Source organism: Cydia pomonella, chromosome 16 (assembly GCF_033807575.1).
Source record: "Cydia pomonella isolate Wapato2018A chromosome 16, ilCydPomo1, whole genome shotgun sequence".
In the NCBI taxonomy this organism is placed as follows: Eukaryota; Metazoa; Arthropoda; class Insecta; order Lepidoptera; family Tortricidae; genus Cydia; species Cydia pomonella.
This window is the reverse complement of record NC_084718.1, coordinates 7,258,049-7,283,018: the sequence shown is the minus strand read 5'-3', so window position 1 is coordinate 7,283,018 and position 24,970 is coordinate 7,258,049. Positions and strand designations below refer to the sequence as shown.

General features: G+C 36.4%; 1 protein-coding gene across 2 annotated transcripts in view; it reads left to right on the top strand.

Moving 5' to 3' along the window:
• LOC133526689 (runt-related transcription factor 3-like) overlaps positions 1–24,970 on the top strand; it is an 82,223-nt gene that overhangs the window by 18,081 nt on the left and 39,172 nt on the right. For both annotated transcript variants that reach the window (XM_061863398.1, XM_061863399.1), the window contains exon 3: positions 23,056–23,169. In XM_061863398.1, coding sequence (XP_061719382.1) covers positions 23,056–23,169 — 114 coding nt within the window. The remainder of the gene's footprint in view (positions 1–23,055; positions 23,170–24,970) is intronic.

Here is a 24,970-nt window from a genome sequence, read left to right as displayed (position 1 = left end):
CTCGATACTGAATCATAACATCCTCAATGCTGTTTAGGTCGTTCAGTAGATAAGTGAATATGTTAATATGAAATATAACATTTTACCGTTTAAACTATAGTTTGACAGTTTTTGTTTTTTCATTTTTCAGTAGATTTAAGTCGCACATGATCTTAGTTGTTATTCGGTAATTTCGGTTTTTTTTTTACAATGAATACCTACATTTGTATTGTGCTCAATGAAATCAAAGTTACCTATACAATTCGTTGAAGTAAGTTTGTGAATTACATGTAATAAGTAATAAATAGGTTAAAAAATAAACAATTTAAATGCTATGTAATATTAAAATAAGGATTTGTTTATTTTTGTTATCTTGTGAATAGGTACTCCCTCAATTCGATTTATAAACACAACAACATTAACTAAATTGTAATTAAAAATCGAATCGAAACCATTGGGCCGTGTTCATCAGACAACAGACAAGTTGTGAAAGAAATTTCTCATAAACTTGACTGGGTGTCTGGCGACCTTCGTGCGGAGAATATTTCACTCAGCGGCTAAGCCTGGCAATCCAACGAGGAAATGCAGAAAGCGTCCTGGGGACGATGCCCTGGGCAACTCTATTAGATTTTATAGACGAAAAGTGTTATTGTAAACAAACCGATTAACATACGTAATTTATTTAACAGCATACATTTTAGTAAAAATTTAGTTCATGTTGTTATGTTTCAGAAAACAATTCTCCCTATACTAGTAGTTAGCCCCGAACAGATTTATTAATTTAATTTTTCACAACTACTTCGTCGGCAATGGATCTAAAACTGCGTGCGATTTATTGCAAGGTCTGTGGAGCCCTGACTTAAAGATTTAAGTCACCATAGAGATTAAAATAAACGGTGTCTCTGGTAAGCTGTAATATTTCTTGTCAAATGTCAAATACTTATATTATGTTTATTTAATTTCATTTTGTTATCTTGATAATTATTTTTAAATGGTAAAAATAATCAATTTACAAACCGAGCACTTTCATTTGATACTAAACTCGACTATACTTTCTTGCAGATACAAGCAAATCTTATCATTATGGCAAGCGACAAAGTGGAACGTTTTGCCGGCCGCGGTCTTAATTGAAGGGCTTACCTTGTGACAAAGTGTTCAAGTTAGCTTTAGTCGCACCTGGGCAAGCGAGAAATGTGCACGTCCTAAAACGAGCTCCCGCTCACCGATAGAGAAAGAGAAAAGCTCATGTTTAAAAACGAGTATGACAAAGATGCGAAAATTAATCAAAAATAACAGATTTCTTCGTAGCTTTAGAAATATATATGGAAGTATTTTTTGTGCTCCTTATCTTTAAGTATAACATATCTATAGTTATATAATACCATTGATAACCCGTTGATTGACCCAGCTCATAAATTCATAAAATATAATACCCCCAACTATACTTCTATTTACCTAATATCATTTAAATTCGGGAAAATTTACTTAAGTTATTACGTAACAACCTATCCTCTGGTAGTTCAAGTTATAAACATCGAAATGTCGGGACGTGCCCCTAGCCAGCTGTGTGTTCCAAGTTGGATGCAAGAACTTCACTTTGCTTCGCTCGCTCGTTAGAAAATGACCGATATTATGGAAAATCAATATAATCAGAGTATCGAAACATCTTTTTTGAAAATTACCAAATCTTTTTTGAAGAGTTCCACTTACCATTTGGACATCTTAAAAAAATAAGCCTATCCATGCTTGCTTTGATCCCTGCATTTTCTGGAAAGAACCTGAGAATTGGCATCGTTTCACGATCAGATTCCTTTCCCACTTTCACCCCGATAGTCTCCGGATCGTGCGAGTACATATTTTAATTTCCAAACCGCACATAAACGACGTTCGCACTTTACTGTTCTATTGTGTTGCACCCAGGCAACTTTTCTACCATAAATGAGCATATCTGCATCTGCGAACACGTTCAATTTTGTACCTTATTGTGTAAGGACAAGGTATACTTTGAATGAGTTTTCGGATGTAATTGCTGCACATATTATTATGCTCAGAGATATATTATGGCCCCCATGCGCCGGAGTAGTAAAACGAGATCATTCCGTCTTTACTGAATATCATGAACAACTTGAAGTATATATGTATATGAATATACGTATGTACCTACTTAGATACAGGATAACATCATATGCTATTGTAAGAAACTTGTCGTAAAAAGTCACAGTCTATATAGCAGGTACGTATTTGTGTTAGTTAAGCATCTTTAGAAAACATAATAGTTCCCCGTAGTCTTGTTTAAAATTTAGTTACAGAGGGAGAAAAATTGGACATCAAAAACCCGATAAAGACAAAAAAGGACCCAAATCTGTAAAGTTTGTTCATTTAACCGAGCGTGTAAAGATTTTTATTTTAAATAGCGACAAAATTACCTTCCCATTGATTAAAGTTATACCGGACTAGATAGTCCCGGTCATGTAAATTCATTCAGTCGAACAGGATTGAAGACTTAGGATTGCTCGGTTCAGTTGACCGAACTAAACGCATGCCTTTACGCTTAAACGCATTTTAACTTAATTAGGTATCTGTTCGAAAAAAGCTATTGCCGTGTTTACTAAAGTGACTGAACTTGACATCCATAATTTTATCTCTTTCCGATTTATACCAGCGGTGGCAGCATGGTTCCAATTTTATCACTTGTCGCTATACCCGTCACTTTCGCGCTTACATACTTGTTACAACGGGATAGCCATGGTGTCAAATGATAAAGAGCCGACCATCTTAGCCCTGTAGACTAGATAATTAACGTCATCTTCCCTTACTCAAATGAACATAATGAAATTTGTATTCAACGATACAAAACGAATGGTATTTTTATTTCAGTTGGAATAAAAGTGTTTAAGTACTTTATGGAACAGAAGAGGTCTTTTAAAAAGCTTTTGAGACATATATAAGATGGCATAGAAACTACAAATACACATTGTACGAGTATACAAATAAAATTGTTACGTACGGGACATAGACCTAAGTTGTTTATACATCCTTTAAATAGTGATTACTGATTACTATAATTAAGGTCTAATGTCAAAAATCATTAATTTGAGATGTGGCCGTGTTGCAGGCACCATATGAGGTAGCTGCTGCCCTCAGTGCCCCATTCAAAAATACCATGTACACATCTCTTACCATGTTAGATTATTCGTCAATATCCTGAGCCACCGAATCGAGACTAACCTGTCCGAACCCATCTCATCACATTACCGACGCAGTGTTTTGATAATCACGTCACAAACGATGACAACGCTATCCGATTACATATTTGGACACCAACATTATTAGATCGTATCCATAAAAACTGCTAGTAAATAAACAAGTAACGAAGCGGTTTGAAAGGGTCATTCTGAACTGGTTTGAAGCAATGATGTGATTAATGTACGGAACTTGTAATCAAGTGGAAGTAACGAGTCGATATGATTGGACACTGAATTTTGGTGTTGAGAAGGTCATGTCCGAAAGCGTTATGTGGAAAGGTTTGTGATCGTTGGATCTCAAATTTCAGAATGATGGTTTACATAAGTTAGACTAAACGTACAGTCATGGACTTTAATTGCTGAGCCATTTACGGTTCAAGCAAATTTGGTAGTCAATACTAACGCTATGATATCTCCAATCTAAAACAAACCCTAAGCGGCTCTACCATTAAAGTCCGTGACAGTACATGGACATTTTTACTGCACCAAGCCTAAGCGTACCAATACCAACTTAAGTAATCTACATATTTAAACCATATTCCTAAGAAAAATTCAAGCGAACAGGAGTATAGGTAAAAAACTTAAGTCACCTTGTATGTAGTTGTGACGTGTTCGAATAGACATTTGTTTTGTTTGTGTGTGTCTTTTAAACATGTATTGTCTATTCGAACACGTCATAACTACATACAACAGGTGACTTACTTAAGTTTTTTGCCTATAGTGGAATTAGTATAATAGGTCTATTTATATATTAATAAGTTTCTAAAAAACAAAAAAAATCTGAGTTTGTTTCTTAAAAGAATGATGTAAAATATAACGTTATACAGAAACCTGCTTGCAAATTACTCGTATTTACAAATTACTTTTATATATTGCCTTCTAAGACTAATTTAAGACGCACTATGTGAAAGAACAATTTTATACTAATTTTAACTTTATCACTATTTATTCAAAGCCGAAAATTATAAAACGTTTATGTGTGGGTATATGGATGTCTTACGTTTGAAATTAATTATTTATATAATGAAATATTAATTGGACAGGGACAAAACAAGTTACACAATCTGAGATGCAATTTTAAAAATATCAGCTTAATGGAAAGAGATGTCTTGAATGGTCATTATCGCTAGGAGCCTGCAACGTAATTTTTAGATCAAGGTGTTGGTCAATATTAATACCAAGTCAAAGCTAATTTTGGAGTTTGAAACAACACAAACTCATGAAATATTACTTATTCAAATCATCTTAATAAAGGAAAAATAAAAGCTTGTACTTATTGAATATATTTTCTAAATAATGCTGGCTTCTTTTGCATTTCAAATGCGCCTTCCCAAATGTTATCATTAACAGGACTTGCCCGCAGCAACCTCGGTTCTCCATACAAACGTGATTTCGCTGTCATTTTAGATTTAGATTGTTCTGAAACATTGTACTTACAATAGAATAAGGTATATTTAAGTCTGTAATTAGTTTATATAACTTGAGATACCATAGTTAAAAAAACACAGCGAATTTAAGTTTTTCATACAAAACTTGTTTTTGCTCTGTTTTGTTTGTTTTATAAGCTGGAGCTATATGAACTAATTACAGGCATAGATATATATCATGTAATTGTATGTACATAGGTTCATTACAATCTAACACGTAGTTTGTATGGCAAGGTGAAATTCGGCCGAGCTTGCTGCGGACTCTTAATAACTAATAGAAATTGTTGTGTATTCTAGTTCTAGTAGCATTAAATAAGAACGAAACACATCAACACAACTAGCAAAAACAACTGTTGATTACATTGTCTAACTGAAACTAAAGTCCAAGTAAGATATAAGTCCAAACGAAATGAAGCCATCTCGGTACAAGTTGAAGTCACATTAAGAGCGAGCAGTAAATGGCATGACCAGAATGTGACCAAATCATTTTGTGTAGCGGTAATCAAGGTGTTACGCTTGTCATCGGACGTGTACGTTTTATTTTGACCTGTAGACTGTTAGAAAAGTTATATTTCTTGTTAAATACCAGAGAAAATACTCATAAGAACTACTTAAATGTACCATTGAAAATTTGATTTTTAGCACCACAACTTCTCCATTTTCTCCAACTAGGCATAGCAACACAAACTGAATATAGGTAGTTTTACTTATTGTTAGACTAGTTAATGATTTGTTAATATTACGGAACAGTATTTCCGAAGGCTATTTCATTAATATGTAAAATGATCTTAATAAATAATAACACGCATTCATAAAGGTATAGTAATAGCATCAGTTGTTCTTGATATAGCGTAACAAATTTGTCGACTCAATAATCATTATGTATATTTTTATGCGCCTAGTATAATAATGACGTTGTATTTTGAAATAAAGACATTAGCTGCCGAAGCTTAGCAAATGTAACTTCATCAGCCGTAACATTTCGGAATTCAACACATCAGAAACCGTCATGTGACATTTTTCGAGATTTATTTAATGGGTTTTATTCACAGCACAATAATACTCGTATCTCCCAAAAGTCTCGCAGATTATCGATCAATCTTACACTCGATGTTTTCACTCGCAAATTGCCCCAACGGAAGACCAGCGTTCAGCCCAGCTAGGCTAGCACCGTATTGAGTCGAGACCGTTTCATGGCTACATAATGTGAATATTATTATGTTATGTTAAAATGTGTTTCTGTAGGGTTAAGATGGTCGGCTCATTATTATTTGTCACCATGCCTGTCACGTTCAAACAAGTATGTAAGTGCAAAAGTGACGGGCATAGTGACAAGCGATAAAAATGGAACCATGCTGCCACTGCTGATTTTGTTTTTCGATTATTTACTTGTTTCTTCATTTACTTTTTGCATGTACTCGTACAACGTTTTTTTTGCCACGAATAAATAATCAATATTTCTGTTTCTATTTCCTTGCGTTCTAATATTATCGTAGAATAAAAAGCGATTTCTAACTAAGTACAATAGAAGTATACGTTCTCAAGATAATAGGTAACTTTACCCATATATTAGAGAAAGGGACCAACTCTTTGTCGTCGCACCCATTCGCCCGTCTAGGGCATATAACATTTTATGTTTATGCTCATTGGCCGTCAACAATACTGCATTGAGAAACCATGATCCTACAGACACAAACTACTCTTGTTGAAACTCGCTTTCCATTGACGCTGCGACACCTTCTTCACAATACAAGCGCCAAATCAAAGCAGCAATAAGTGTAAAACTTACGAAGATTTTTTCCTGAAAAGCGCATCATAGTAGCGGTTTGCAAAGAGACGAAACGTAGTTCGTCTTCACTCACAAATGTCACTCAGGATTTACGCTCGATCGTAAATCAAGATGGCTGCCATCCCCCCCTCCTTTCGCCTACCCACCTGCGCCTGGGCAGAATAATTGAATATTTCACGCATCTCTCTCAACACCTTCGACATCGGTCGTTGGAATACAATGTTATGTTTTATGGCTCCGCGCACATTGTGTTAGGTCCTAAACTGTTGATGAGTGATCACGCGAAATGCATTAAGTTTAATGGCGATTTTAAAAGCAATATTTCACATCGTTCGGGCACGCCTTTAGCGACTTATATTTTATGATGATTTGTTTCCTTATTTAATGCAGTGCGGCTCGATTTTGTAAAGTGCCTTTGAAATCTGCGACATGGATATTGAGACCTCAAAATAACCGATATCACTAAATCGAAAAGCACTAAAATTTTATAGTTATATGCTATCACCAATTACTCCAATCTGAGACCGACATAATGTAAATCCCACAGAACAGTAAATCCTATATGGTGGTTCTTCCCTCATTTGTACCAGATTAACCTATGCTTATCGTATACATAATATAATAGTTGTGTTAAAGCACCACATTACACTGTAAAAATGATGTAGAATACAAATGAAGTGTGAAATCGAGGTGTGATAAAATTACTGACATGTAACGACTTGTCGACTACAATAATTGTGAACATGAACATACACCACCACATAAGATAGATATACGTGCCGATAACTAGGTCAACGCAATTCCATTTGGTAGGTACATATAGTTTAAATAAAATGTAATTAGGTAGTGCAAAGCCTAGGCACGACTTTAAAAACTAAGTGAGGAGTGAAAAACAATTTTAGATTCATCATTCACATCATTCATGTAGGTGCTATTTTTTTTTTATCTCATTGCATTTGGTTTGGGTGGCCTCTAGAAAATATAATATTTATCTCTCATCTTAAACTACTTATCTAAGAAATATGTTAAACATTTTAGTACAACACCAGCCATAAACAGTATTTTTTTCACCTCAGCAGCTCGAAAAAGCTTACTTTCATCACTCCAGGTAGTGAGACAAATAAGCTTTTTAATTTAGTGAAGCCCATGAATACAGGAATAAAAATTTTACCTGATGTTGAATTTTTTTTACCTTTAATATGTTCTCACTATTGACGTGAAAAGTTATGTGTCACACGAGAGCAAAGTTATTTTACTTCTCGTGTTTTTGAGTCCCGAGTAGGCGACAAGTTCTATAATTGAATCACGAGCGAAGCGAGTCTAGAGAATCTAGAAATCAACACTCGCAAAAAAAACTTAACTTTCCTCTCTTGTTGCACAAATAACTATTTCTAGTTTTTAGGGCAATCGCCGCGTGATGTCCAGGTTACTTCGTACTACAGGTGAAATCAAGCGGGACTTTTTATCACCGATAGTAGAGTAAATCGTTAATTACAGGGCCACCTCATACTAATAAACCAGCCCAGTGCGAGTCGGACTCGCGCACGGAGGGTTCTGTATCATTATGCAAATAAATCAAGTTTGTTGTATAGGAGCCCCACTTAAATATTTAATGTATTCTGTTTTAGTATATGTTGTTATAGCGGCAACAGAAATACATCATCTGTGAAAATTTCAACTGTCTAGCTATCACGGTTCATGAGATACAGCCTGGTGACAGACGGACAGACAGACAGACACACGGACGCACAGCGGAGTCTTAGTAATAGGGTCCCGTTTTACCCTTTAGGTACGGAACCCTAAAATGAATTAAGTTTGTAAGTGAACATAATTCATTTTAGTATAAGGTGGCCAGTTATTAAAGAGTGGCCAGTAATTGACGATTTACCATATAGTACGGTCGCCAAATCTCAAAAGCCCTCTAGAAACACGATTTAATTGACTCGGCTCGGCCTTACCCACAACCGGTATCAATGTGTTCGGATAGTTCTCCTGATCACCGTACATGCGGTAGTAAAGCGGAAAAATGGTGGAGGGGATAGTAATGACGTCACAAAGATGGCGGCCGGACCTATTCTTTTTGGCGGTGTATCTCGAAAACCACTTAACCGATTTTAATCATCGAGGTGTCAAATAATAGCTTATATTATGGAGATTATTTCCTTTTCTACAAACATTTACGTGAAACCTATAGGAAAAAAAATAATCACAAAAAACAGTTTTTTTATAAAATTATTATTTTTTATTTTGTAAAAATCTCCGTAAATATTAGCATTTCGCAAATTTTGTTTAATATAAAACATATTGCTTCATTATCAAGGAATATAATGAGCCTTAAAACATACAGATCGAGTAATAAACAATGAAGCTACACTCATTTATTTGCGCATGGGTAACGATAACTGGCTTTTACCGGTCGAAACTGTGGTGACTGTTACGATACGTATTGAATGGAATTTATAGAGTATCGGTTTTAATTACTGAAATTATAATTAAAATTATAAAAACCAGACACAATAATGTTACCTTACTTCGACGTTTAGTCTCTTTTTTCGTCTTAATCATAGGTAGGTACATATTTCTTTATACTTAAAAATTTTATACAGGGTGAACTTTTAACCACCAGTCATACTCTGCGCAGCGACTTTATAGGTCATACTGAACAACTTTTACTATTAGTAGTCCCCAAGCCGCTCCGAGGCCAGATTTAATTGACTCAGCTCGGCCTTACCCACAACCGGTATCAATGTGTTCGGGCGTTTCTCCTGATCACCGTACATGCGGTAGTAAAGCGGAAAAATGGTGGGAGGGGATAGTAATGACGTCACAAAGATGGCGTCCGGACCTATTCTTTTTGGCGGTGTATCTCGAAAACCACTTAACCTAATAGCTTATATTATGGAGATTATTTCCTTTTTACAAACATTTACGTGAAACCTGTAGGAAAATAATAATCACAAAAAACATTTTTTTTTATACATTTGGTTGGTAGGTTTGTCTTATGTTTTAAAGCAGTAAAATCTTTCAAGTCGAAACACAGTATAAATATACATTTTGTTGTCTAATCTAAAAGTATGATGTTCATTGTTTAAGACTGATTAGTGATTACTGAATTAAATAACATGCTATTTGTTATTTTTGTTTTATTTTTTAAATCAGGTATTAATTTATTCACTATGTATCACTATACAGGCAAAATGTGTATCATAGTTGGTCTGTAAGTACTTACTACTTGTGTCGAATATAGGTATAAGATGAAATTTTAACCACCAGCCATACTCTGCGCAGTGACTTTACAGGTCATACTGAACAACTTTTATTATGGGACCAATGCCGAATCACGCAAGAAAATTTGGATCTGGAATGACACCCACTGGCTGTGCCCTACCACACAAAGCGAGATGACATTCACAATGCCCATACCTCTCTTTTGGACGTAGTTTAAGGACGTACCCGGGTCCATGACCCATGCTCGCCACACCGCTGCTTAAAATAAGCTGACGCACCGTAAATTGAACTGCGTAAAAATCGCAAAAAATATTACACGGAGATCTTATGGCAGACACCGTACCGGTGACGTAAAAGACGCAACTGTTTTGCGAACAAAAAAGATTCGCGTGAAGCACGTCACTGCGATTCCGTACCGTCACCGTTTTTTAAACAGCGGTGTGGGGAGCATGCGTCAAAAACGGTACGCATACGACGCGTCACTGCGATTCCGTATCGTGACCGTTTTTTAAGCTGCGGTCTGGTCGCACCTTGTATTGTATTGTATTGTATTCGGGCGATTTTTCCGCAACTCGACGACTTGCGCCTATTTTGCGTGATATGTTGGGGGTGGGCTAGTCCTGCCAGCCCAGCTCCTCGAGGAATCCTATCAAACCTTTGATGTTGAGTAGGACCTCGGGGAGGTCTCTCGGAGATCCGAGATGTTTAGCCCTGTACGGAGTCACTCCGCTGCATTCCAGCACCACGTGAGAGGCTGTTTCTTCTGTCTCCATGCAACCTTGGCACAGAGGACTGTCTGTGACACCTGTTGTGAAAAGATGTTTGTTAAATAGTCCATGACCTGTTATGACACTGGTTACCATACTCAGTCGGACCTTCCCTAGTTGCAGGAGCGCCCTTGTGAGTTTTCCGTTGATGCCAGGCATGGCTTCTTTTGCCTGTCTGCATCCAGTCTGGTTCAGCCAATGTTCTGTGTGTAGTTTCCCTGTACGTGCCAGCAGCATTGAGCGTACCTTGCTAAATGGTATCGGAAGAATCGGTTCCGGACCAATCGCCCCCGCATTCGATCCTTGCCTGGCAAGCTCGTCCGCAGCATCGTTACCTCGGGATCCACTGTGTCCCTTGATCCATTGTAGGGTGATCTTGTTATTATGACATACCTCCATTAGTCGTTCGTGGCATTCGTGTATAAGTTTGGATGTAACTATATGGCTATTTAGAGCCATTAAGACTGCTCTACTGTCGGAGAGTATGCGGATGGAGGATCCTACTACCTTCCTTCTAGTGATGGCAGCCGCCGCGTTTATGATACCCATGCACTCAGCTTGGAATACCGAGTTATGGGCTCCTAGCGGAGTGGTGATCGACATGTTCAGGTCTTCTGAGAAGGTTCCAGAGCCCGATCCGCTGTCTGTTTTGGACCCATCAGTGAAGATTCTCAGCTCCCGGGGATTGAGTCCTTCATGATTGTCGTCCTCATATAACTGTATTTTGTACCTTTTATCGAAGATAGCTTGTTTGTGAATCCGGTCCGTGCTTGACCTAAGCACTGGAAATTCGTCATACACCTTTTCCAGGCATTTTGTGTGAAGAGCTCCTGTGATGTTAGACCATATCTTGAGGGTTCGCAACCTTACCGCTGAGAGACTGGCCTCTTGCTGTATGTGTAGGTGCAGCGGTGGAAGGTTTAGCATGACCTCCATGGCTGCAGTCGGGGTAGACCTCGTGCAGCCAGTGGTGGCCGCGCATGCGAGCCTTTGAAGTCTTTGTAGTTTGTCTCGTACGTTGCCTAGGTTTGTTCTTGGCCACCAAACCAGAGCACCGTAACAGAGTAAGGGGCGGATTATCGTCTTATAGAGCCAGAGGGTAATTTTCGGGTTGAGTCCCCACCTCTTACCAATCATCCTACTGCACTGCCAGAAGACAACTCCCGCCTTGTCTATCCGTTTGTTGATGTGGTTGTTCCAATTGAGTTTATTGTCGAGAGTTAGTCCTAAGTACTTAACTTCATCGGACAGCTGTAGCTCAGTTTGGAAAAGTGTTGGTCTGGTAAAGTTGGTCGCACCTTTATATGGGACAGTCAAAATTTTTTTCGCGATTTCGGAATTGGTCCCATAGTAAAAGTTGTTAAGTATGACCTATAAAGTCGCTGCGCAGAGTATGACTGGTGGTTAAAAGTTCACCCTGTATAAAATTTTTAAGTAAAAAGAAATATGTACCTACCTATGATTACGACGAAAAAAGAGACTAAACGTCGAAGTAAGGTAACATTATTGTGTCTGGTTTTTATAATTTTAATTATAATTTCAGTAATTAAAACCGATACTCTATAAATTCCATTCAATACGTATCGTAACAGTCACCACAGTTTCGACCGGTAAAAGCCAGTTATCGTTACCCATGCGCAAATAAATGAGTGTAGCTTCATTGTTTATTACTCGATCTGTATGTTTTAAGGCTCATTATATTCCTTGATAATGAAGCAATATGTTTTATATTAAACAAAATTTGCGAAATGCTAATATTTACGGAGATTTTTACAAAATAAAAAATAATAATTTTATAAAAAAACTGTTTTTTGTGATTATTTTTTTCCTATAGGTTTCACGTAAATGTTTGTAGAAAAGGAAATAATCTCCATAATATAAGCTATTATTTCACACCTCGATGATTAAAATCGGTTAAGTGGTTTTCGAGATACACCGCCAAAAAGAATAGGTCCGGCCGCCATCTTTGTGACGTCATTACTATCCCCTCCACCATTTTTCAGCTTTACTACCGCATGTACGGTGATCAGGAGAACTGTCCGAACACATTGATACCGGTTGTGGGTAAGGCCGAGCTGAGTCAATTAAATCTGGCCTCGGAGCGGCTTGGCGACCGTACTAATACTTACGAACGTAATGAAATTACCTTAGGTACTTACGGTTTGATCGTATTGTCCATACATTACCAACATTCTAAACAGCGCTCGAAACCAGGTGAAATCAATCATTTAAACATAGAGTGCGCCACACCCGAATTATCTGCATTAGACATGTTAATCCACTCATTTTAACTGTAATTTTATTCCGTATTTATCGGTGCATTCATTACTGCTGACCGCAAATCGGGCGCCCAAAAAGCTCGCTATTTTCCCTGAACGCTACGCAATAGTTTCGGCACAGTGATACTGTTCTAGTCAGTATCGACTTCATCAACTATCAGTCCATCCATGACAGCTTATCAGTATTCCGATAGAGACCGTTTCTAAGCCCCATTGAAATTGATTATACGATGTAACAGAAAATTATTCAGCCTACTACTATGGAATTGTGTAGCAAACATTCGCTTTTTTCATAAACAATAGGTATACCAATGTATAACCTTTCGACCCACCGCTTCCGTTTTGTCAAATATAATAATATGTGTTTATAATTTTTTTTTTGTGTTTTTTTGTTATTTCCTTTCGCATTTGATACCTATAGAAATATCCTACGTGGGCGATCTCGTTGCGAACGCGAATGCCTTGGGCCGCCGCGCCGCACCGCTTTGCTTCGCGTTCGTGAGTTGTTCACTTACGTAAGATACGTAAGACGCTGCGTTAGCTGTTGACTGTATAAGGTTCAATTCAAACACTTAAATTTAAAAAAATCACTACTGTAAAAATTACATTTACTGTGACTCCCGTACGAGCAGCGCTCAGAAAAGACTAATTTCATTCAGCCAAACACGCCAACACATTTGGCAGGTAAATAATTAACAAACTCATGTAAATATGCGTTTTCTATTTTATCAACTGTGTCCAATTATTTCGATAAAATTGTGGCGACAATAATACTTCAATGTGTGCTAGCGTGATTGCTGGTTTTCGTAATAACATTGCAACAGTAAATAGCTTGTCATTTGATTTATAATAATTAACTGTTACCTCAATATAGAACTTTCTGATAGTGCATACCAAATATGACTCGGATGTACTAAATATTAAACCTCCCAACTATGATGGTCCAAAACTAACTAAAATCGTAAAATCTAAAAACGAAGATCATTTAAGTGTAACCATTAGGTACTTGAAGACGCAGTTCTAAGGATTTTTTTTTTCTACTCCCGTACTTTTATTTGTCATTTAAAGGGTCGTGCACACATCTTTAAACCCCAGGGACCGTGCGAAGTGCATGGTGGGGGTAAGTAAAGCGATCCCAGCGCATAAGGTGGTAAAAATTTTAACTAACTGCGGATAGCGTCTTTAACATTCCGTACAATTATATGGCTCGAAATGAAACTTTGATTTACTATTACTTGAAATATTCATTTAAATTGTATGGTGTAAGGGACCATTGTAAGCTGTATGAAATGCTTAATATAACTAACGTATTTATTTTGATAATTGTTACTAATGTATCCATGTAAATAGCTTTGCAAATGCCACGTATTACGTGATCTTTTTCTAGAAGTTACGAATATGTATAGTAAGCTATCCTTAAAAGATAGACATTTAACATCGCGGACTTTTTTATAGACCTATGAATGAGAAACAACTCCACCATACATTGTGTTGTTATAGCTCAAGCGGATTAGGCAGCGTTTTCGATTAAAGTTCCTAGCCAGCGTAATTTTTTCCAACAACTCCGTTATATTTCAAACAATTTACACAAAACCTTAACAAGTTATATACTTAAGCCTTCCTCAAGAATCACTCTATTGATAGATGAAAGTCGTATGAAAATCCGTTCAGTAGTTTTTAGTTTTGGAGTAGTTTTATAAGATGTAGTGAATTGACGTTTTCCCCTAGACTTGCGGACACTAGGTTGCGTGACAGTCGTGCACGCTCCCAGTCTATTCCCCAAAAACGCATTTTTGCATACACGCAGTATCTTTTTGGTACTTTTCGATACTTCGTGTAATGGCCACTTAAAGAATATTGTATGAAATACAATGTTGCCAACCTTATTTTACATGTCATCTGTGATAAATAAGTGAACCATAGACAAGTTTTTTTTAATTTCATTCATTAATATTCCCGCCCGTACCCTACTCTATTCTTTGTTACTTCTTGAATGAGGTTATTGTGGTTGTCGAATAAAAACTTAACTTTTGTGTTAAATAACAGTATATCTTTCAAGTTAAAATGGATGAAGACGAAAACTTAGTGTCTACGCCTGAAGAAATATCAGTGATGGCCCAAGAAATCACTAAAAAATTTCTGCCTTCAAAATCGCGATAGATGAAATGAAAAATATTTGTTAAATTTACAATTTTATTTCAAAGTAAGTGCTTGGTCGTAGAAAAAGAGTTGTATGCAACGTTGTTTAACTGAGTCAAAAAATACTCGCGGCGTCTTTATTAACAATTTTCGGCTTCGCCTCAAATTGTTACTCACGCCACTCGCCTTTTTTGACCTCTCTTAAACAACGGTTGCATAAAATACTATTATGACTCTATTCTTACCACGACTGACTTAGCAGTGTAAAACTGACGTACGGCCCGATTCGAACTTTGAGATACGTCAAAAATATGGTCAGATAGATTTGGGTTTCTTCAAACAAAAACGTCACTTTTGACACTGACATATCACTGGCTGATCTATGTGGCCGATTTTTTAATTTGGACCGCTCGATTTCGAGTTTTTAATCTCAATACTATCTCCACTACTAGGCATTTAAATTCTACTATTAGAATTGAAAACAATACCACTAGACTCCCAATTTCTATCGCACGTACTCGTATTTCAAAAAAGAATTTAGCGCTCGAAGTTTAATAATCGGCCCCCTTGTCTTGACGTAAATTAAGAGCAATTCCTAGCTGAGCAACTTTTCAAATCTCGAATTTTTGAAGCTATGTTTCTGTCGCGCTGCGGTGGGCGGGAGCCGGAGCTATCTCAGTGTGAGTGCGCGCACACAGACGCGAGACTCGTGCGCTCGCTCATTGCGCGCCGTTCCGTCGACATCGCCCGCGAGCCAGACGGAATTTATTCTGCGCTGCCCGACGCAAGTTGTTTTTGTTGTTACCACGTAATATTGTTTTTCATTTTTATATTATACTGTATCTATTACACCCTAATACCAAACACCCTATCACCTGTACTAAATGTATTTTACACCTATGATGACGAAATAATAAATGATTGATTGATTGATATTAATTACCATATAGGTAAAAACTGCAAAAAAGAATGATGTCTCAGCTTCGGTTGTCGTCGTACAGTCAAGTGCAAAAATATGTATCGAAAGAATCGTCTCATAAATATGGTACTACGCTCTTATTACAATGGAATAAGATGCTATGGGACATATTTTTGAGTAAGATGTGTACACCTATATTTTTACACTTGACTGTACCTATCCGTATCAGTAAATTGGGAGTGATCATGGTGTGTTCTGAAATTTTGTAAGTAGGTATAATTAATATAGTATAGTTTTTTTTTGTTTTTTTATTAATTTTTAAATGTTTCTGTTTTTATTATTATATTGTGTAATAAGTAATGTATGGGTCTTGTTATCCGAAATAAATGATTAAATAAAATAATGCCGGACAATTTTGGGACCAATTGAGAGAACTCGTGAAAAAATGTTTTTTCGAGATCTCAAATATCTCAATACGTGACAGATTCTTGAAGTATGTAGCGAAACGTTAAATAATAACCGTAGATTCGGCCTGAATTTTGGTAATCTTCAATATAGAACGGTTTTAGTTTTGTACCTGTGTAAAGATGAGACATACTTTTTTTTAGGGTAACGAGTGTTTTGCCATCAAGGGAGAACATTGGATGGTGAAAAAAAGTTGCTTCTAATGGAAAGAGAATAAGGTATCACAAAGAAATAGGTCCGGTGTCTACCCTTTTGTATCCGATCTTAACCCTGATACAAAAATTAGTAAAATTGTGGCTCTCAAACTTTGATACCTATGTCATAAGGCAATTTGATAAGTAAACAATGTGCTAAGAAACCTCTTATTGTAAGGTTTACCCGAAGTAATAAAAAAAAACCACTAAAATAATAGATACGTTGCGAAGTTGACAATTTAAGATTTCGTGAACTGTACAGGTTTAGGGAAAGTGTAAATGTATTGTTTATTGAATGGAATGTACTGGAAGATATTAAGTACTTAAGTAGGAGGGACAAAAATCATAATAAAAAATAAGCGTGCCCAGTCATTTTTAATGAAGGTCGCCAAAAAAATAAGAATCAAACTTAGAAATCAAAAAGACTAAGTATTTCTTTAACAAGGTCAAGGTCACTGAGAGCCCATCTTGAAGTATCGAAAATAATTAAAATTGCGATTTTGTTGGTTTAATTTTGCAATTATGTATATATATATATATATATATATATATATATATATATATATATATATATAGTTGATATACAATCTTTTTTTTTTTGATAAAATGTAAGGATCGTATGTAAAGAGTAAAGTAAATATATAGGAAAAGAGAGCCCTCTTGAAGCATTTTAAGGAAACTAATTTCGAAGCCCTATCTCTATTTTGTATCCGAAACTAGCAATGTATGTATGCGTGCACATCTACATATGCATCCGTATGTGTAGGTACTTTATTGCGAAAAATTGCTCATTTGCTATCTATTTTACTCGATTTTGTTATAAATTTCAACATATATCATCATCCCTATACAATATAAATACTCTTTATTGCACACCTCAATAAAAGAAAACAATACAAAAGAAAACATACACATAAGCACAGGTAAACAACATGCGGTCTTATCGCTAAAAGGCAACCTTTGGGCTGCGGAAATTAAAAAAATTACATTGTCAGTAACCGTCGCCCTGGTAGTGGTACTGGATAAAAAAAATAATGGTACGAAAGTGTGATCAAGAAAACAATAAATGTGATAATTAAGGTCAGTAGGTAAATTGAAGAAAATTTGATGAAATCACTGCTGTTTTTTAAATCCGATCCGATCGATCCGATTCTCCGTCCGATCTTTACCTGGAAGGGTCAAGATCGGATATCGGTCTACAGCAGTGCTAGGTCTGTTAACACAATTACAAAAACAAACACAGTTTCATCACAATACGCAAAATAAATTACAGAGCGAAGATCGGATAGAAGGAAGAATTCGCGAAATTTACCTTGCTCTCTGTGATTGCACATAGCACAAGCCCGACTCCCTGAGCGACGCGGGGACACAGTCGAGGCGCAATGAAATGGCGTCTTACACAATGTTGCCAACATTAAAAAATAAAGCAAAATTAGGGGGAAATGAATGTCCTACGTTCTTCACCCGCATCCGGTATTTACCCAACATACCTTAATCGTTGAACCGCCGCATTTCAAAATGGCCCTTATTTTGATATCGGCTAGCCGTAATGGAATACGGCGGATTATACAATACGACTGCGATACTTATATATAAATCCCTTCGTCAATGTAATTTCATTAAATTTGCTATCTAGTGGCAAACATCAAAGTAGTTATCTTTTACTTGTGACGCACAAGTGTGAGCAATGTAAAATACTATATTTCTAAAAAAAAATGCCTACTACGTAATAAAAGAAAATGTGATTATTAAATTATAATACGAAAGGTGGTCAAATCGCAAAATGCTGTCGTTTTATTTAAAATAATGAAATAATTAGACCAGTTCCGATAGTACCGGGAAATCCCGGTTCTTTAAAACAGTACCGGTTCTGCAATCCCTATAAGGATGTTATGCCCATCACTATTCTTTCTGTGTACGTATATTTAGAAACTGTCTCCGCCTCCAATTCGTGCGATAGGGACAACTGCAGCTCGGACCGAAATTCACTCGCAAAAAACTCAAAAATCGAGGTTTCGCTCTCGACTGTTTCCTCCTCCAAAACGCAACTAATCATTATGAAATTTTGGAAATTGCAAGAGGAAGAAATAATCTATGCCGCTATGTTTAGATTTTTTGGATATTTTTTGTCATATTTGTATACTGTGCCTTTTTTTACAGCCAATTCAATTTAGCTGTTTTTGCGATTTTCGAGGCGCTGTATCTTTCTTCAAAATAAAATAATCCAAAAAAGCGAAACATAGCGGCACAGATATTGATGATATTGATCTTATTTGAAAAAATCACTGCTCTAGGTTAAAAATCCAGGGAGGAATCAGTCGAGAGCGTTTGTATGGAAAAATCGCAACTAGGAATTCCTCTTAAAGTACGAATCGAGCCGATATTCGCTAACGTCTGCGTAACTTACTTTCTATACATCTCGCTCGCACTAATATGCGAGTACGACTGAGATGCATATTGTTACATATATACTTACATATTGAACCATTACCATAGTATACAATAGTTGAGTGGGGGCGGTACCTTAAGGTGGTTCGACTAGGTTACCCAAAGCTTAAACCTCACTAGATGGCGCCACAATTGCAAATTTTGAGTTTTAATTTTTTTGTGGAGTAGTCTTTGGTATTTCTATACTGTAAATTATGTTTAGCGCACTCTTTAAATAAATATTGAACTATTAAAACAAACATTGAACACTTCATTATACAAAAACTACCCCTTAATGTCGACAGAATGTTTCTTGACTCTATTTCTAACTATCACTTACACATTCAAACAGTCGTACTGGGATCCTTGTAGTAGACAATTTGGCACAGCGTGAGTAGGCTTCAATAGCGTTGCGGTATGTACGTGGAAACACATTCAAGAGGATGTGGGTTCGAGACTCATTAATTTTTTTTGTTATCAGTATTATCAAGTACGTTATTAATAAATTATTTTATGAGAAATATGAGCGTTTTTCCATAAAAAATATTAAAAATCTGATTCTAACACATCATGATATTTTTGGGTTCTTCCAACTCAGAATCACTAGCATAATCAATCCTCGTGCTATAAAAACCCGAAAATTTGTATTGAAATTTTAGTTTTACACTGAAATTTCTTTCACATTAAAATGTGACGTAATGGTATGGATATTTTAGGATATCTTTTTTTAATGCTAGGGTGGAGAAGATTCTAAGTAGAATGAACCTAAGAAAGTCCAAATTTGTAAGTCAGATTTTCCGGTATTTTTTTCAAAAAAAAAAACGCTGTTTTCCCTTACTGCCCAGCCTTTAAAAAAGTAGGTACTATTTTACAGTAGAATTAAAAGCTTTTTTTACGATACATTTAATTAAATTACAGTGAGTTACAAAATTGCATGGCCTTCTATTTATAACCATTATAAAAAGAAATGAGATATTTACCATGTTTGTTTATATTATTGATTTCCCGATATTTTGACACAACTAGAAGTATCACACAATGCCTAGGGATAGAAAATTATTTATTTATTTTATTTATTGTCAATTTCATTCAACGGATCACATCATATCCAATTTATGTGTTTATGTATTGCATTGTTTTCTACCTAGTTGGTTATTAAATTTTGTTACTGCAATAATCTTTATCTACATAAAATATACCAACGAAAGTTTAATAAAGTATATATTATAAAATAATAAGTAAAATGAAGTACACAAAATCAGGAATCACATATGACAATATCATTCAAAATCGCCTCCTCTGGCTTTGACACAGGCCCTGAAACGACGAGGCCAGTCATCAATAGCGGCACGCACGATTGTCATGTCTAATTCCGTCACTGTCTTAACTATGGCCCGCTTGAGGGAGTTAAGATTTGTGTGGGGTTTAGCACAGGCTTTCTCCTCAATAACCTGCTATATGGCATAATCCAGAGGGTTAAGGTCCGGGCTGGAGGACGGCCAGTCTTCGTGGGCAATAAAGTCAATTTTGTTCCTTCGAAACCAGGCTTGAGTTGTTTTTGCCTTATGTGCAGGAGCTGAGTCTTGTTCAAAGATCCATGGCTGGTTTTGAAATAGGGTGTGGCTTAAGGGCTTCACTATTGGTTCGAGAACGGTTTCCAGTTTCCGGTTTTCACACCTTTTTCACAGAAATGAATCTGTGTTAGCCCTGAGTATGACATACCCAAAATCATGTTTGGCGGTTGCCCACATTTGTGCAACGCAATAGGGTTGTTTCCATCTACAAATCTTAGGGCATAATTGTATCCCAATAAATTCTTTTGGATTATAAGAACACGTTAAACTACTTTTAGGGGACCTGTAATGACCATATTTTTGTAAATATTGAATTTAAAATATCTTTTGGCACACGTCACGTGACCAAACTCGAAACGTCATTGAAGATTCTGATGACGTCACAACTTTCGGATTGACACCGTTGACAGTTAGGCGATTAACAACAAATGACAAATATCAGTTGACAGTTCGTATCTTCTACGTGTGTATGTAGTTATGTGTCAAATCATAAACTGTGACGTCACACAATTTTCAAAGAGCGTTTTGGGCGCGAAAGCGTCTGTCAAAATATATTTTGTTAATTTAACAATTTAAAGCCGTTTTTAGTATAAAAGCTGAATTTTAAGGCAACTTTTAGTTAATATAGAAAGTCATACAAGCGTTTCAAAAAATTGGAATACGATTCTCTTTTAGGCCCCAATTCATTATAGATACGACGAGATAAGCGTTATGTGTGGTATATAATTATAGCTCACAAATCCACCACATTATGCCATTTTTTATTTTTTCGGTAGCATTTGTTTTAACGGGAATAAAGAGGTTGCAAATCGAGTAACAGAACTTCAGAACAGATATCATTTAATATTTACCAGTCGCTTTTCGGTGAAGGAAAACATCGTGAGGAAACTGGACTAATCCCAACAAGGCTTAGTTTTACCCTCTGGGTTGGAAGGTCAGATGGCAGTGGCTTTCGTAAAAACTAGTGCCTACGCCAAATCTTGGGATTAGTTGTCAAAGCGGACCCCAGGCTCCATTGAGCCGTGGCAATATGCTGGGACAACGCTAGGAAGAAAGAAAGAAATCGAGTAACAGAACTTAGTAACCAACTAGGTATAGTTATGATGTAAATGTCCATATCATGTTGGAGTCATATATTAGCCAACTAATTATTCAATATCAATACACTTAGCTCCCTTAGGTATTCGCCTAAGTACAATCTCGGGCAAAATTGAGTTTTATAAAAATGAACTAGTTTCTAGGTCATATTTTCTATGAATTGGTCATTTTTGTAGACTCCAATTACAGTTACACTTTTCCTGGTTTTTCGCGGACCAGAATATCGATGATTTTTGTAACTTGATTTAGACGTCGCTATCATTTTCAATCCAAAAACACATAAAATCACAATTCAGAACATGCGGCAGCGTTGTTTTCTATCAAGTACGTCAAGCACCAGGGCGGCTACCGGGAAAATCGAAATTCGTCAATTTCGGGCATTTTTCTCTGTCACTCTAATTACGTCTTAGTGAGAGTAAAAGAGAAAGATCCCCGCAATTTGCGAATTTAGGTTTTCGCGGTAGGCCCCCAGGTCCTGTCAAGTTTCAGCAGTGTTGCCAGGCGAGCGGAAGAGAATTATCGTACTTGAGAGTCAATATTATTGTACCGTTGAAAAAAATATCGTACGCCAATCAAAAAGGCAGCCCCTAAAAATGTAAAAAATAAGCTTAAATTTCCAATTAATAATAAAAAAAAGACAATTTTCGTCTAAATTGCGCAAAAACTCTGTTTATGTTTGTGTATTTTTGGGATAGACTCAAACGGTATACAGGAAATTGAGACATTTTAAACTTTAAACTTACACCAAGGAGCCGAACACCCAAAATATACTAATTTTAGCCTATTTCTGAGAGAAAGTGTCATATTTTGCTTCAAATTACTAGACTTTTAAGGTGGCATCATCCAAGGGCTGAAATTATAGTACTTTAGTGTACGATAATGCTCTTTGGAACATTATGTCATACCGGGGCCCAAATTATCGTACATGTACGACAATTATCGTACGCCTGGTCACACTGAGTGTCAGTGTCGACAGAGTCAGCTAAAAACGCGTCAAACATCGCAACGTCGCGCCGATGGCCGTCCGAAGCATGGAGTGGCAACGCCGCAATGTATTTGTACACGACATTTGTCACACACACATGAGTAAATTTTATAAAAATATAACGTTGATTATTGCATGATTTCTGTATGAAACAAAGTTTTTCTATTAATTTAGCGCAAATGAATATTCGAAAGTAGATAGATGCGCAACTATTTATGTAATAATATTGTGTAATTAATTAATAAATAGCGATTGTTTTTTGTATGAAAATCGAACCACCTTAATTAATATATTAGACAACATTTATCGCTAGTGTAAGTGTCAAGTAAACGTCATAATTTTATAGAAGTTTGATGTTTAAAATAGTCCGTGCACCGTCTGGGCTATCAAAATCGCTGCCAACTTATCTTGGTTTGACTCTATAAAATTTTCTCGAGAAAAAAATGTTAATTACCAGTGTATAATAAATAATACCAGTAGGATTAAATGCTTGTGTTATTTGTTATATGATATTTTTTATTTGTCCTATTTTTGTTGCAGGCAAGAGTTTCTCGCTGACCATCACAATATCGACGTCGCCGCCGCAAGTAGCTACATACCAAAAAGCCATAAAAGTCACCGTCGACGGACCGAGGGAGCCCCGATCTAAAACTAGTAAGTTTTTCTTTGTACCACAAAAGTGGCAATCAAGCGTAGGTTATATTGATTTAAACCAACACGATTTTCATTGATAATTTTAAAACTAATACGGGACTTAATCGCTTAAACTTACGTTTATTATACGGCCTGACGTTTCGAACGTAACCCCAAATATTATCAAACTCCGGGCGTTTATAAGATTGAAAACAGCTGTAGTTCCTATATTTGCCTTGACTCGGTAACAAAACATTTGGATTCATCACTAAAATATTTGTCATTTCCGTGGATTAGCTTTCTGTGGCACCCTGGGGCAACTTCTTAGGCAATTAATTACACTCATCATCGTGACCCACTAACTATGTTAACCGCGCACCGGGCTGTATGACTTTGGTGCGTAACAAATTAAAACCTTTAACAAATTTAATAATGTTATTTTATACTAAATAAATATTATATAATATAGCGTTTATTGCAAACCATGGTACAAGTAGTTAATACAATAATAGTATCACATGGCACCCTGGTAGGGTATGGCAATTTTTCTTAACCCTTTACCAGGCTGACAGTTCAAAAATGACAATCGAATGTCAGTCTTACTCATCGAAAATAGAACACATGTTTGAAGTGTCACATGTGGGAAATATATATCCCTTAGCCTGGTAAAGGGTTAATATGTACTATTACAACTTACACATAAGTTATAAATTAACTTAGAGCTTAGTCTAAAAGAATGAAATACTTTACTACTATAAATATAGGTATCTATCCTAAGTTACATTAAGAGGGACTTATAAAATTTGTGTAATACGATCTTGCATATACTCTAATAGTGTAATATGCTTTTTCTAATAGAAAAGCTTTTAGTTTGTTTGTAAAGGAGTTTTTTCGATATTTTTATCTGGTTAGGTAGCTTGGTATATATTTGTATTGCTCTATTCACTCGTCAAAATAGATATTCACTCGTATAATTTCAGGAAGCCCAAACTCAAAGTGAGCATCTTTGTATGATACCTTCACGGAAATTTTCAGCTGCCTCTATTTAAATTAATATGGATAGAAAAAGCTAAAGTCTAACATAATTATCCCTGCCCATCCCAAATAAAATTGATCATAATTTGATTGCACACGTCACGACACGACCCGGGGGCCAATTTGTTATTCGTCGCTGACAAAAACCGCACACGGCGCGTAAACAATTAAAATATATTGTCATTTCTATTATTATCGTTAAATTTTCATACGATATTGCAGTAGGTATACTGGCTACATATTCAATTATTGAAGCGAGTCAAACATTCAAGCAATCCAGTATAACTAGGTCTCAAGTTTCGTAACAAATATACGTAGTTGGACAACGCACTTATACCGGTATTTTTGAGCTTTTGTTTCAGTAAATGATAAGAATATTTGCGTGGTCGCGTTATCAAGGTTTGTAGATAACATGTTTTCTTCCCACGGGACTTTGTGATAAGCAAATTTGTGACGAAGGCCATCGTTATGACGTTTTCCAGTTTATTTTTGTTACGATATTTTTACGCGAACCCACGCGATCTGTGATTTGCGAGTTTTTTCCTGGTTTGCCCATTGAGTAGGTGTTAATCACTGTAATCTTCTTCTTACTCGCGTTGTCCCGGCATTTTGCCACGGCTCATGGGAGCCTGGGGTCCGCTTGACAACGAATCCCAAGATTTGGCGTAGGCACTAGTTTTTACGAAAGCGACTGCCATCTGACCTTCCAACCCAGAGGGTAAACTAGGCCCTGTTGGGATTAGTCCGGTTTCCTCACGATGTTTTCCTTCACCGAAAAGCGACTGGT